Here is a 13488-nt window from a genome sequence, read left to right on the forward strand (position 1 = left end):
GATTTGTTCCCATTTCCCAATCCCCAGACTTTTAGCCTTGATGAAGGTCCCAAGAGAAGCTGTTTGGTTTTTATTTTCCTTGTAAAACGTGTGGAGCTGTTCAAAATCCTGATGTACAAACACAGCTTGTTTCATTTTATCCACTGGTTTTTCCTGTTGGAAGGTGCACTCTGTAGGATAACTGCTTCCATGTCCAGCAATCCCTTGGGAGCTGAATTATCCCTTTTTAATAAATTCCCATGTCTGGACTCCTCACCACGCTCAGGGGTTCTGCTGGAGGGGGCTGAGCTCTGCTCTCCCAAAAATCCACACAAAGGGATTTTTCCTGCTTGCAGGGCACCTCTGAACGGACTCGGTGCCTTTCCTTAATCTAAGAGGGGTAAAACAGAATTTTCCAGAGTTGTGTTGTGGTGGAACAATTCCCTGTGGGGCCAGAGAGGGGCTGGATCCCGAGGAAGGACTGGGATCCATGAAGGATGATCAGATTTAGGGACACAATCCCAGACTGGAGCTGTGTGGGTCAGGGGAGCTCTGGTAGTGCAGGGAATGCTCAATGTGAGGATGTTCCTGTGCAGGTGTTGATCCTCTGGGATCCTCTGGAGCATTCCCAATCCTTGTTTTTATAGAGGAGGGAAGAGGATTGCTGTCCACACCCAGCCTGTCCTTAAAACAAAACCAAACCCCATTGAAGTTGCCTTTCAGAGCAGGGAAAAAGCCTTTTTCTGTTGTTACTGAAAAGAGTAGAGGAGGAAGGGGGTGATTCTTGCAGTGTGGGGGGAAATGATTCCAGCTGATCTGGAATTCCAGAAATGATTCCAGCTGATCTGTGCCAGGATTCCTCCAGGGCTCGCTTCCCACTTGAATTTACTCAGCACTGGAGCTGAGCTCACTCGGGATGGGGCATTGTCTGTCCAGACAAGAGTCCTGGCCACGTCCTGGGGAACTTCTTAGGGGCAAGATGAGGTTGATAAGAAATATCAAATGCTGAAATCCTCTGCAGTTGGAGCTGTCCCTGTGAATTGCTGAAGCTCTGGCTCTGGGGGGGAGCCCTGGCCTGATGAAGCTGTTGAATGGCAAATTGTTGCTTTTCCTCCCAAGCCCCCAGAACTTTATCCCTTTTATATTAAACAGAGACATTTATGGCACAACAAACCCCGAGGAGGCTCCCTGAGAAGCCACAGCCCAAATCGTGGTGCTGGAAATGTTTAAGCTGAGACTAAGCAAGCCCAGATCCCAGCCTGGCGCAGGGCTTGTGGCAGGAGCTGAGTTTAGGAGGAGAAAGAGCTGGTTTGGTAAATGTTCCTGGGCTGGGCTGTGTCCTCAGGAGGTGACACAGGCTGGAGATGCTCTGAATGGTCCAGCTCATTTTGTGATGATTTTCCTGCTCTCCAGGATAATCCTCCCTCCCTCCTGGCCCTCCCACATTTCTGGAGGACGTTTGTGTGTCCCATCGAATCCCCTCTGCCCCATTTCTCCATTTCCCCCCTCTCCTCTTTCTTTTTCTCACTTTGCAAATATTCCAAGTGCTTTTTCTTTTTTCTTTTTTTTTTTTTTTTTTTTCTCTTTTGTTGATTTTTAAAACATTAGTAGCCTAAAATAGCCTTACTGGTCAAATTGACCAAAGAGAAAAGTGTTAAATATCTTGTAAAAAAATAAATAAATAAAAAAAAATAAAATTAACACACACACACACACACACTCCTTGGCATAATTCCCCCCCCAGATAAGCTCAGTTATTTATTCAGTTTTATTCTCTAGAGAAACTCAACTCCATGGAGGGGGCAGGGAAGGGAAGCCCTGGTGGGTTGTGGTGGTCAGAGTTTTTGGCTCTCGTTCCCCTTGTGCCCCTTGGCTGTTCCAGTTCGAGGTTTGCTCCCTGCCTGGATATTGCACAGGTGGGGAGAAACAGGAGATCTCTTTTTTTCCCAGCAGAATCTCACACAACTCTTCCTTTCCAAGCCTTCCAATATTTCCCAAACTTCTCATAATCCCGGGAGCCTGGCTGCTTTTTTTTTTTTTTTTTTTCTGGATTTGTGCTGACTATTGCCATTATTTACTGTATAAATAATTTATCATTTGTACTATTGTATCATAATGTCTGTATCTTTGTGTCATTTTTTTTTCTTCCCCCCCCCCCAAAAAAAGCGATGTCACAGATGTGATATTTAAACAATGCCATCAGAACAGTGGAAAGACGAGGGGTTTGGAGGTGACTGGTCAGAATTAAAATTGTATTGCTTCTATTCCAGCTGTGTCGCTTTTTCCAAGCTTCTGCCTGGTGTTTGTTGTCCCGTTCCCACCCCAGCCCTGCTCGCTGGGGTTTTGCAGGAAGGTGATGGGTTTGGGGTGAGCTGGTGGAACTTTGTGGCAGGAGGGATCTTCTGGCATGGAGGGGTGCTGTGGATTCCTTGGATGCCTTTTCCCGGTGGGAGAGAGGAGGGTTTCCATGGCTCACTGAAACCAGGCTCAGCTGAGACCTTACTGACTCAATAAAAATGAAGATTTGTTGTGTTGCAGGTGACTGAGCTCCTTCTTTGAACCGCTGGAACAGCCCCGCTGGAGGCTCTGGATGTGTGTCCTGGCAGGAATCCAGGGAAGGAGGCTGTGGAAGGAGGCTTGGGGAGCTGGGACAGGAGCTGGGGAGTTCTCCCTTCCCAGGAGAGCTCTGCAGCTTGGCCTGGGCTCCGTCCCACTCATCACGCTCCCAGCCTGGCAGCGACTCAGCCTTCTAATTCTGGCTGCTCTAATTGAAGGGCACTTCATTAGCAGGCTCCAGCAGGAGCTGCCTCTCCAGAGCCCCTCCAGGTTCCCTGGTTAGCTTGCTGCCAATCAGGCTGATCACTAATCAATGAGCGCTAATTAACACTGGAGCTGGTGGTGGGAAAGGCGCCTCTGGGGAGAAAAGGCTCTGGTTTGGTTTCAGCTGGGGGTGCTGGGGGCAGCTGCTGCCCCAGGAACTCCCCAGCTTCCCTGGAGAAGCTCTGGCTGCTCCTGGGCCACTGGAAGTGTCCAAGGCCAGGCTGGCCAGGGCTTGGAGCAGCCTGGGATAGTGGGAGGTGTTGGGATTGGAACTGGATGGGCTTTAAGGTCCCTCCCACCCCAAACCCTTCTGGGATTCTCTGTTTCCCTCTTGGAATTGCACATTTAAAGCTAAATCTGCTGTGTGGAATGTGTTGAATGGCTCAGAGTGGGAACTGTGGTGACTCTGATCTCTTCCAGAGGAGCTGGGTCCCGGTGGGTCCTGGTGGATCCTGATGGGTCCTGGTGGGTTCCAGTGGGTCCTGGTGGATCCCGATGGGTCCTGGTGGGTTCCAGTGGGTCCTGGTGGGTTCCAGTGGGTCTCAGTGCCTGTGTGAGCCAGGGCAGCCTGAGCTGCCCCAGCCCGTGGTGAGCAGAGCTGTGCCTGTGCTCGAGCTTTCCGCTGACCTTGCAGAGCTGCTCCCCCATCCCACGTTTCCTCTTCCTCTCCTGAGGAGTCAGGAGGATTTTCCTGCCCTGCAGAGGAAAAGGACTCTGGATAAGGATTTATCTTTTGGCTTCCCCTCGCCCACGCTGCTGCTGCTGAAGGTTTTGCTGAGGTTTTTGTTGCCTCTTTGTGCCCCTTCTGGAGCTTTCCGTGGAGCTGTGAGGAAAGGGCTGGGCCCCCCCTTGCTCTGCAGCACCCTGTAAGCTGCATTTCAGGGAACCAGCGGCATTTAGGAACCCCTCGTGTTCAAAACTTCCATCTTTTTCAACTGTCAAGCGCTTCCCAGGTCACCTTTTCCCTGTTGATGAGTTCCATTTGTCTGGGAGCTCGGGATTGGGAATGGTGAAGAGCTGGGGTGGGATGTGGTGGTGGTGATTCTGTTTTCTGGTGAGTGGCTGCACCCTGGAATTGTTGAAGCCAAGCAGTGGGAAGTTCCCTTGGTGCCAGCTGCCATGAGGGAGGTTCATTGGCAGGGTCTGGTGATCCATAGGGAATGGGGAGGAGGTAAATGAGGAATGGGGGAGTGGGGAATACCCTGGGGCACATCCTGGGCTGTGCAGGGAGAGCCCGGAGCTGTCCCAGACCTGGACTGAGCTGTGGGACCCTCACGGTTTTGGAAAAACTCCCTGAGAGATTAAAGGAAATCCCATCCCCTGCAGGGACATCTTCCACTATCCCAGCTTGTTCCAAGTCCTGTCCAGACGGGCCTTGGACACTTCCAGGGATCCACCTGGTGCCAGGGAACAATTCCTTCCCAATATCCCAGCTATCCCTGCCCTCAGCCATTCCCGGTGTCCTGTCACTCCAGATCTTTGTCCAAAGCATTCCAGGGTCACCTGTGTCCATCGCTCTGCCCGAGCTGCTCTTGGCACTCGTTGAGCAAACACATTCCCATTCCAGGTGAAGGAAAATCAATGACCCCTCAAACCACCCGGATAAAGCCGGAGTAAAGGTGGGGTTTGTCTTCCCAGCTCCCTGCCCGCTGCTTCCCGGCAGGAATCCTCGCTGGGACACGGCTGCTGCCAGCTCTGCAGCCTGATCCTGGCAGGCAGGAATGCCATCCTGGCTTCTGTTTAACCGCTGGAGGCTGGATCAGAGCTCCAGCCGAGCCAGGGGAACGTTGCTGGAGCAGGGATTTGGGATTTCACTTCCCCGAGTGAATCCGCCCCTGTCCCGGCTCCTGCGGGATCAGCACCCGCCGGATGGAGGCGAGGATCCTCCACAGGACCCTGACCCAGCGTGGGCTGATCTCACCCATCCTTCCCACCCATCCATTCCCGATCCCACCCATCCATTCCCGATCCCATCCATCCATTCCCGATCCCACCCATCCATTCTCGATCCCACCCATCCATTCCCGATCCCACCCATCCATTCCCGATCCCACCCATCCTTTCCCGAACCCTCCTGGGAATTCTCCTCAGCGCCGGGGCTGAACCACCTCGAGTAAAGCATGCGATGGAAAATCATCAGACACCTCTGTGTCCTTCTTTCCCTGGAACCTGTGAAAATCAGGTCTGCCTTCTTCCTAAAGGGCTTTTTCTGGCCATGGAGTGAAATTCTTGGATTTTCCCAGCTCCGGGGAGCCAGCTCTGCTGTGCTGTAGCAGCCCTGGAGCCCGTGGGCTGCCTGGGGTTGTCCTGGGTGATGGTGGTGGGGATTTTTCTGCTTTTTGAATGTCTTCATCAGCAAGTCTGGCACTAAATGGAGTTGGTGATATTCTCTGAGGTGAATTTGGGTACTTAAATATCCTGGCCTGAATAGGGAGCCAAAAATAGACGCCTTCAGCAGTTCTGTGCGTCTGCTGCTCCTCGCTCTGAAGGACGAGGCTGGATCCCTCAGATCCCGCTGGGAATGTGTTATTCCCTCCCTCCCGAGGGCTCAGCCCTGCTTTCCCTGCCCAAGGATGGCTTCTGAGGGCTCTGTGCTGTCCTGTGCTCCCCAGCCCCTGTGAGGATGCACTGCAGGGTCCCAGAGCTCTGCAGCCGTGCGGGAATTGCAGGTTTGGGAGATTTGGCTTCCAAAAGTGGAGGTTTGCAAATCCCCACGAGTGTCTCAGAACTCCGGTTTGAGCTCCCCCACACTCCCAGAGGAGTCTTCAGGAGATGGAAAAAGCCCTCAGGGATCCCCTGGGTGGATGTTGAGAGGGGACAGGGCTGGGCTCGGGGTGGTTCTTGCTCAGCTCTTCACTGGGGTTTGTGGGGTCTGCAAAACATCCCAGGCTGGAGCTGGGCTGCTCCAGATGTGTTGCCCAGCTGTGCCCAGACCTTGGGCTGGGTGCTGGGAGGTTCTCAGTGCCCTCACGGGGGGCTCGGATCTGAGGGACACCCTGGACATGTCCTGGCTCCTTCTCCAAGGCCACCAGCCCGTCCAGCTGTGGCCACGGGGCGCTGCCACCCCAAGGAACCGCCCGGGCTGGATGTTCCTGCTGGTCCCCAGCAGTGGGGAATGCTCCACTCTGTGCTGCCACCCCGGCTGTCCCACCCTGTCCTGATCCGTGTCCAGCTGAGGATCCAGGACCTTTATCCCCACCGATCTCCAATGGCACAAATGACAGGAAACGCTACAAACCCGTCAAGAGCTGGAGCAAAACCCCTGCTTTTCTTCAAACGTGGCTGCTCCGTGCTTGAGAGCTTCATTTTATTCCTATTCTTATTTCCTTTGGAGCATTTCACAGATCTCCCGATGCTGCTGCTGGGGAGAAGCTGCTGTCAGCTCGAATCCATCTCATTTTCAGATGGGGATGGTTCCCAGCTGCTGCAGAATTGCTGCTGTGGAGCAGCCTCGGGCCAGAGCCGCTTCCCCAGCGCTGGAGGATGCTCAGATCCCGGGGAGCAGCCCCGGGACGTGTTTGCCCCTTGCTCTGGGGACAGGGAACAGTGCCAGGGCAGCCACCGAGCGATTTCCATGGAGGAACGGGAAAAATTCGGAATTCTTCGCTCAGCCTCGGAGTTAACTGTTATTAATCACTTCCAGCGTTTTCCTGAATGTTGGGAACAGCCGCGAGAGGGCAGGAGCCGCTGCTGCCGATTCTCGGTTTGCTAGGAAAGGCGGAAAACACCGATTCCTAAGGGTTATCCCAATGATTTTCCTTTTTCTGGAGGGTTTGATCCCCAGGCTGCTGTTCAGCCCGTCCTTGGCTGTCTCCCTCCCTGGGTAAGAGCAGGAAAATTCCCATGGAGTGAATCCAAAGCCTCTCCAGACCGGGAGAGCTGCAGAGACCCCAAACATCCCCCAGCCTCCCTGGTTTGTGATGGAGCCTCTCCTGTGTCAGGACTCCATCTCCAGGAAGATTTTTTTCCCCTGCCCTTCTGGAATTCGGAGGATAAAGACCAATTTCTCTGTCTGGGAGAGATTTCAGCAGAGCTCCAGCGAGAGCCTCGTGCTGCTGTTGTGGGGTTGGGAATTTCAGTGCAGCTTTGAGGAGAAGGGAGAATGATTAACCAGGAAAAGAGCAGGGTGTTCCAGAGAGGAACTCACCAGGAGCCTCTGCTGCTGGGTTTTACTGGGATTTGGCTGTTTTAAAGCACTGGTTCTTCCAGGGTTTAACTCCCATGAGCAATGAGGGATCCAAAATCCCCTCCTTGTCACCGCTCCCTGCTCACGATGTCGTGCCCATCTTTATTCAGATAAAACGCTCTGCCACACCTGAGGAGCAAAGATTTCAACCTGGAAACGATGAAGGCAGCAGCAAGGTCATTTCTGGGAGAAGTTTGAGGGATACCAACAGCTGCCCCTCCAGGAATGGCATTTGGGCTTGGGAAACGCTGATTCCAAACATCATCCCCTGGGGGAAATGCTCACAGAAAACTGCAGGAGCTTGCCCAGCCCTTGAGGAGAGTGGGTGAAGCTCTCAGATGTGCTCAAGCCATTGAGGAGCCCAAAACCCCTCCCAAAATCCAACTAAACCCAGAGAAAATAGGCAAAAAGCCCTAATAAAGCAGGCAGCAGCATGGGATCTGCTTAGAGAGCAGCACAAACACCTCAAGGCGTCTTCAATCCTTCTTTTACAGAGTTCAGGATTTTTGATTTTCACTGTTTTTAACCTCCCTTCCCCTCAGCTGTCGGGGGGAGCTGCCCCAGGTCTGCTTGGTCCCACTGGGGTTGAACATCCCACAGCTCCTTTGGAACAGGAGGAATTCAGGAGCACCAGGATGTGGAGCTGGGTGTGAATAAATCCCCCGTGGGCAGGAACTGTGCTCCAGGGGAAATTGGGTCTTTAGGCAGCAGCAGGAGGTTCAGTGTTTTCCTTTTCAGAAGTTTGGGAAGCGCTCAGATCCAGTAGCAGGATAAATATCTGTGTTTGAAGGGCTTGGGAGGCAAAAAAATTCCTGGAGTCTCCTCTGAGCCAACAGGAAATGCTTCTGAATTTGGATTCCAACGTGACTCAGTTCAGAGATTACAAATTACCAAAACAACTCCACTGCAAGTGTGGAGTCAACAAAAACCAAGGCAGGAGATGAAAAATCATCCCTAAAATTACATTTGGAGAAGTGTTTCTATGTTATATGAAAGGTGCTGCTGCTCCCAGCAAGGTTCCAGTGACCACTTTATGTTTCCAGAAATTAAATTTATTCCATCCCACTGAGGGTAAGAACAATCTCTGCCTGGGTGTTTTGGTGAGCTGTGTCCTGCAGGGTTTGTGGTTCATCCCTGCGTGTTTTTTCCCGGGATTTCTACACTTGGAGGTCTTGGTAGTTCCCTTTTAGGGAGGTGGTGTCGCTCTGCTGGGATTTGCAGTCAAACACAAGAGGTTACACGTCCAAAATTCAATAGGAAAATGACTCAGCAATTAGTCACTGCACTGAAACATTTCTTTTTCTCTTCTACCTTTCAGTCTAGCAGAGCTTGGACGATTTAGGCCTTAAAAACATCCTGGCACAAGCAATTAAACCCTTTTAGCAGCAGAAAGACAAATGAATCTATTGACACAACAGAGTTTTATTCAGCCTAAAAGAGCTTAGAGGGAGGATGCATTTCACAGGACTATTTTTGGGAGGTGCAATAATTTCAATTCCTCACTTGCAACACACAAAAAAATAACCCAAAAAAAATCAAACAAGCAAAGAAAAAAAACTCACTAAAAAGAAATTAGGTTTGCAAAGTTTTAATTGCAGGGAAACTGCTACAGCTTGAAACTTTCCATGTCATTAATTCTATAAAAAGCTGTATAAAAGGCTAATATAAAAATACTTTTTTACAGGCTTTACTCTGACCCCTAAACCCACAGAATGTTATCAACAAAACACTGGATGTTATCAACAAAACACTGGATGTTATCAATAAAACACTGAATGTTATCAATAAAACACTGAATGCTACCAATAACATCAATTTCTACCATGCTTCAACCTCACTGAGAGGATTAGGCTTGGTCATTTTCCCAAATCCTCCTGGGCTGGTGTTTTTTGGGATGATTGAGTTGAAGCAGCTCCTCCTTTCCCCAAAAAAGGCCCAAAGAGCTTTGAGCAGGTGCTGGGGAGCTCAGAACCTGTGGAGCTCCTCTGGGCCGGGTCCCTCGGCGGGGCCGACGTCGTAGCCCAGCTTGTGCAGATCTTTGGTCACCACGTTGAAGGAAACGGTGACAAAGCCTTGGGATCGCACCCTGGTCACTGGCACAGACAGGATGGGGGTGAATCCGGTTAAAAAAGGGGTTTGGGATTAATTTTGGAGCTCTTTTTTTAGCAGGCAGGAGCTGCCAGGACTCACCTTCCCGTCCTTCTCCCTGTGCCACCACTTTGGGGTCGGTGAATTCCGGGCGTCTCCCTGTGAACCAGCTGGGAGGGGAAAACACCAAATAATGAACTGAGGATGATGAAGGGCACGGGGTGAACGGGATTGAGACTGCCAGGAGGGCTTGGAAGCCTGATTCTCTTTATATCTACTGCAATCAAAGGGAAGTTTTGCCTTAAGGAAAAAAAATGCAACTGATTTCATACGGATTTTGTTAAATCAGTTTTTTTCCTGGGCTGGAAGAATCTTTCAAAGCAAAGCTGTTGTTGAAAAATCCCTCTTGATCACCCAGAGAAGCTTGGAGACCTTGAATTTCTTAAAAAAATGTAGAATGGGATTTGTTTTTTTCATGTTTTTCATGTTTTTTGTGTATTTTCTGTCCTTCCAAAACAGCCCCAAGAAGATTCAGGCAGTAATTTAGTGCAGTTAGCAGGTAATTAATATTTTTGTTTTATTATATATCAACATCATATATTAATATGTTTATATTAACAGAATTAATATTGTTGTCAGTATGTTTATGAAAGCTTTTCAAAAGGTCCAGGCACCTGAAAATGTGATTTTTACCTAGAGAACACAAAACTGGTTATGGCACAGAGCAGTCTCACCTCTGCACCACTGAGTGGCTGCAAATGCCTTTGTGGCTAAGGACAGGAGAGAAATTCATTCCTTAATGAATTAAAGTCATTAATTATTACCTTGTGAGCTGCTGCAGCCTCGAGCTGGACTCTGGGACGAACATAGCGATGGTTCTTTTGTGCCTGAAACAAAGAGGAGACCCCCAGAACCTCAGGGATGAATAAAAATCAGGAGTTTTGGATTTATGAAGGCACAGAATTCCTGACACATCAGGTACTTTTCCCTCACACAGAAAGGGTTTGTTTGCACAGGAACAAGAGGTTTTTCCTCCTTTCCTAGTGGTGGGAATGGGAATTTATTGTGTGAGCAATTGAGCTCCACATTTGGGCATTTTACAGGCCAGTTTGGGCATTTTACAGGATTACCCAAACTTAACCTGACGATGAAAGAGCTCTGCCAGAGAATCCTTGTGAACTGACAGGATGAGGAGATCTTTGGGACGTTTTTTATTTGTGAAACAACAGAACAACCAGCCAGGGCTGTGTTTGAGTCCTGCAGGTCAGGCTGGCACTCACCTGCCCGGCACGAAGGGCACGTGCACGGCTCCATAACCCCTGACCACGTCGTGGCCGAAGAAGTCGGGCCCGTAGACGCTGAGCACGATCTGCGGCCCTGCGGGGACACGGGAGTGACTTTGGGGTTTGGCAGCGGGGCCAGGCCCCCACCCCAGCACTCACAGCCAAAAGGGTTGGTGCTCTTGAAGGTGATGTCGATGGGGAAGTTCCAGACCAGCGTGGTGGGAGAGCTGCTGCTCTTGGAGGTGATTTGGGAGATTCCCTCCTCCAGGCCCTGCAGGGAGCGGGGGCTGAGCCTGGGCTCACCCGGGGGTGCCCTGTGCCCCCAGAGAGCTTCACCCTAAAAACTGGGGACAAAAGGGACAAAGGGACAAAGGGACAAAGGGATAAAAGGGACAAAGGGACAAAGGGACAAAGGGACAAAAGGGAAAAAAGGATAAAAGGGACAAAGGGACAAAAGGGGAAAAAGGGACAAAAGGGAAAAAGGGACAAAGGGACAAAAGGGAAAAAGGGACAAAGGGATAAAAGGGAAAAAGGGACAAAGGGACAAAAGGGACAAAAGGGAAAAAGGGACGAAGGGACAAAAGGACCTGCCCAGCACCTGCAGGGCTCCACCACAATCAGTTTGCTTATATACTTTGACTGCCTTGGTTAAAAAGGTATTTAGGGAGATGAGGTGTATTTTAACATTCTTTTGAGCTTTTTTTTTACGTGTTCTGGGAATTTTTTAGTTTGGTTTGACTCTTGTCTCTTTTAAAGTCTTTTAAATTTAAAAGACTTTAAATATAAATAGACAAATATAAAATTGATGTTATTTCTTCACAAGGCCCTGTTTTGTGGCCTCACCATTATTATATTATATTTAATATAATAATTACAAGATATAACTCAATGTAATTATTGTAATATTTAATCTATCTGCCCATTATATTTAATACAATTATTGTATATATAATTTAATTATTTATATATAATAATGTTATTATTGTATATTTATCTGATTATATTATACTATATTATATTATATTAATTATATTTATTTTATATTTAATACCTTAAACAATTTTTATGTATTATATATAATTTATATCTACTATATATATTATATACATTATATATTATAATATAATATACTAATTATATTTATCTTTGTATTTAATAACTTAATACAATTTATGTATTATATATTATTTATATATAATATATATTATAATATAATTAATATATTTAATAATTTAATATAATTATAATAATAATACTTTGCAAGAGCCTAAACTATATTTGTCACACTAAAACCTATGATCTGCACAGGGATTAGGGCATTAACCATAAAATGCTGATAAACGACACTATATAAAAAGCAGTTAGAAACGATTACCAACTATTCTATATTATTATATTGATACATTATATCAAAATAGTTCAATTTCAGCGGGGGGACAGGGTGGGGCCAGGGGCTGTACCGCCGTGGGGACCCAGTCCTGGCCGTAGACGAAGGAGAACTTGCAGTAGAGATCATCAAATCCTGGGAACTGTGAGAGAGAGAGACAGAGACTGACCGGGAATTCCCTGGAATAGCTGGGGGTGAGGATCTGCCCGAGGCAGGGAGCTGAGGAGCTGAGGAGCTGAGGAGCTGAGGACAGCCTGTGCTGAGACCGGGATGGGTTTGGGGATGAGGCTGGGATGGATTTGGGTTTGGGGATGGGATGGGTTTGGGGATGGGATGGGTTTGGGATGGGTTTGGGGATGGGAAGGGTTTGGGGATGAGGCTGGGATGAGTTTGGGGATGAGGCTGGGATGGGTTTGGGTTTGGGATGGGTTTGGGGGCTGGGATGGGTTTGGGGTTGGGAAGGGTTTGGGGATGAGGCTGGGACGGGTTTGGGGCTGAGGCTGGGATGGGTTTGGGTTTAGGATGGGTTTTGGGGCTGGGATGGGTTTGGGGATGAGGCTGGGATGGATTTGGGGATGGGGATGGGATGGATTTGGGGCTGGGATGGGTTTGGGATGGGTTTGGGGATGGGATGGGTTTGGGGTTGGGAAGGGTTTGGGGATGAGGCTGGGACGGGTTTGGGGCTGAGGCTGGGATGGGTTTGGGTTTAGGATGGGTTTTGGGGCTGGGATGGGTTTGGGGCTGAGGCTGGGATGGGTTTGGGTTTGGGATGGGTTTTGGGGCTGGGATGGGTTTTGGGGCTGGGATGGGTTTGGGGATGAGGCTGGGATGGGTTTGGGTTTGGGATGGGTTTTGGGTTTGGGATGCGTTTTGGGGCTGGGATGGGTTTTGGGTTTGGGATGGGTTTTGGGGCTGGGATGGGTTTTGGGTTTGGGATGGGTTTGGGTTTAGGATGGGTTTGGGGCTGGGATGGGTTTGGGTTTGGGATGGGTTTTGGGTTTGGGATGGGTTTTGGGGCTGGGATGGGTTTTGGGTTTGGGATGCGTTTTGGGGCTGGGATGGGTTTGGGTTTGGGATGGGTTTTGGGGCTGGGATGGGTTTGGGTTTGGGATGGGTTTTGGGGCTGGGATGGGTTTGGGGCTGGGATGGGTTTGGGTTTGGGATGGGTTTGGGGCTGGGATGGGTTTTGGGTTTGGGATGCGTTTTGGGGCTGGGATGGGTTTTGGGTTTGGGATGGGTTTTGGGGCTGGGATGGGTTTTGGGTTTGGGATGGGTTTTGGGGCTGGGATGGGTTTTGGGTTTGGGATGGGTTTTGGGGCTGGGATGGGTTTGGGTTTGGGATGGGTTTGGGGCTGAGGCTGGGATGGGTTTGGGTTTAGGATGGGTTTGGGGCTGGGATGGGTTTGGGTTTAGGATGGGTTTGGGGCTGGGATGGGTTTGGGGATGAGGCTGGGATGGGTTTGGGTTTGGGATGGGTTTTGGGGCTGGGATGGGTTTGGGGCTGAGGTCGGCCAGGCTCGCCCGGGGAGGGGGGGGGGGACGGGGATGGGGACGGACAGATTCCCATCCCTCGCGGACGCACGCAGCACCGAAACCGAGCCAGAACGATCCCCCCATCCCTCCGTGTTGTCCCGGTGTGTTTCCCATGGTATCCCCGGCTCTCCCGCACCTCCCCGCTCTCGATCTCGCCGCTCACGGCCAGCAGGAACACGCTGGGCGCCGCCATGGCGGGCACGCCGGTTGCC

General features: G+C 50.0%; 1 protein-coding gene across 1 annotated transcript; it reads right to left on the reverse strand.

Moving 5' to 3' along the window:
• Window positions 1-8387: 8387 nt before the first annotated feature.
• On the reverse strand, window positions 8388-13488 carry B9D1 (B9 domain containing 1). Its single transcript, XM_058849745.1, has 7 exons — window positions 13413-13488; window positions 11817-11885; window positions 10516-10627; window positions 10354-10450; window positions 9898-9960; window positions 9176-9243; window positions 8388-9078 (listed from the first exon to the last, which is right to left on the reverse strand). The coding sequence occupies exons 1-7, from the start codon at window positions 13467-13469 to the stop codon at window positions 8951-8953; spliced, it is 594 nt and encodes a 197-aa protein (XP_058705728.1). The 5' UTR covers window positions 13470-13488; the 3' UTR covers window positions 8388-8950.

The sequence above is a fragment of the Poecile atricapillus genome, chromosome 14 (genome assembly GCF_030490865.1).
Source record: "Poecile atricapillus isolate bPoeAtr1 chromosome 14, bPoeAtr1.hap1, whole genome shotgun sequence".
NCBI classification, from domain to species: Eukaryota; Metazoa; Chordata; class Aves; order Passeriformes; family Paridae; genus Poecile; species Poecile atricapillus.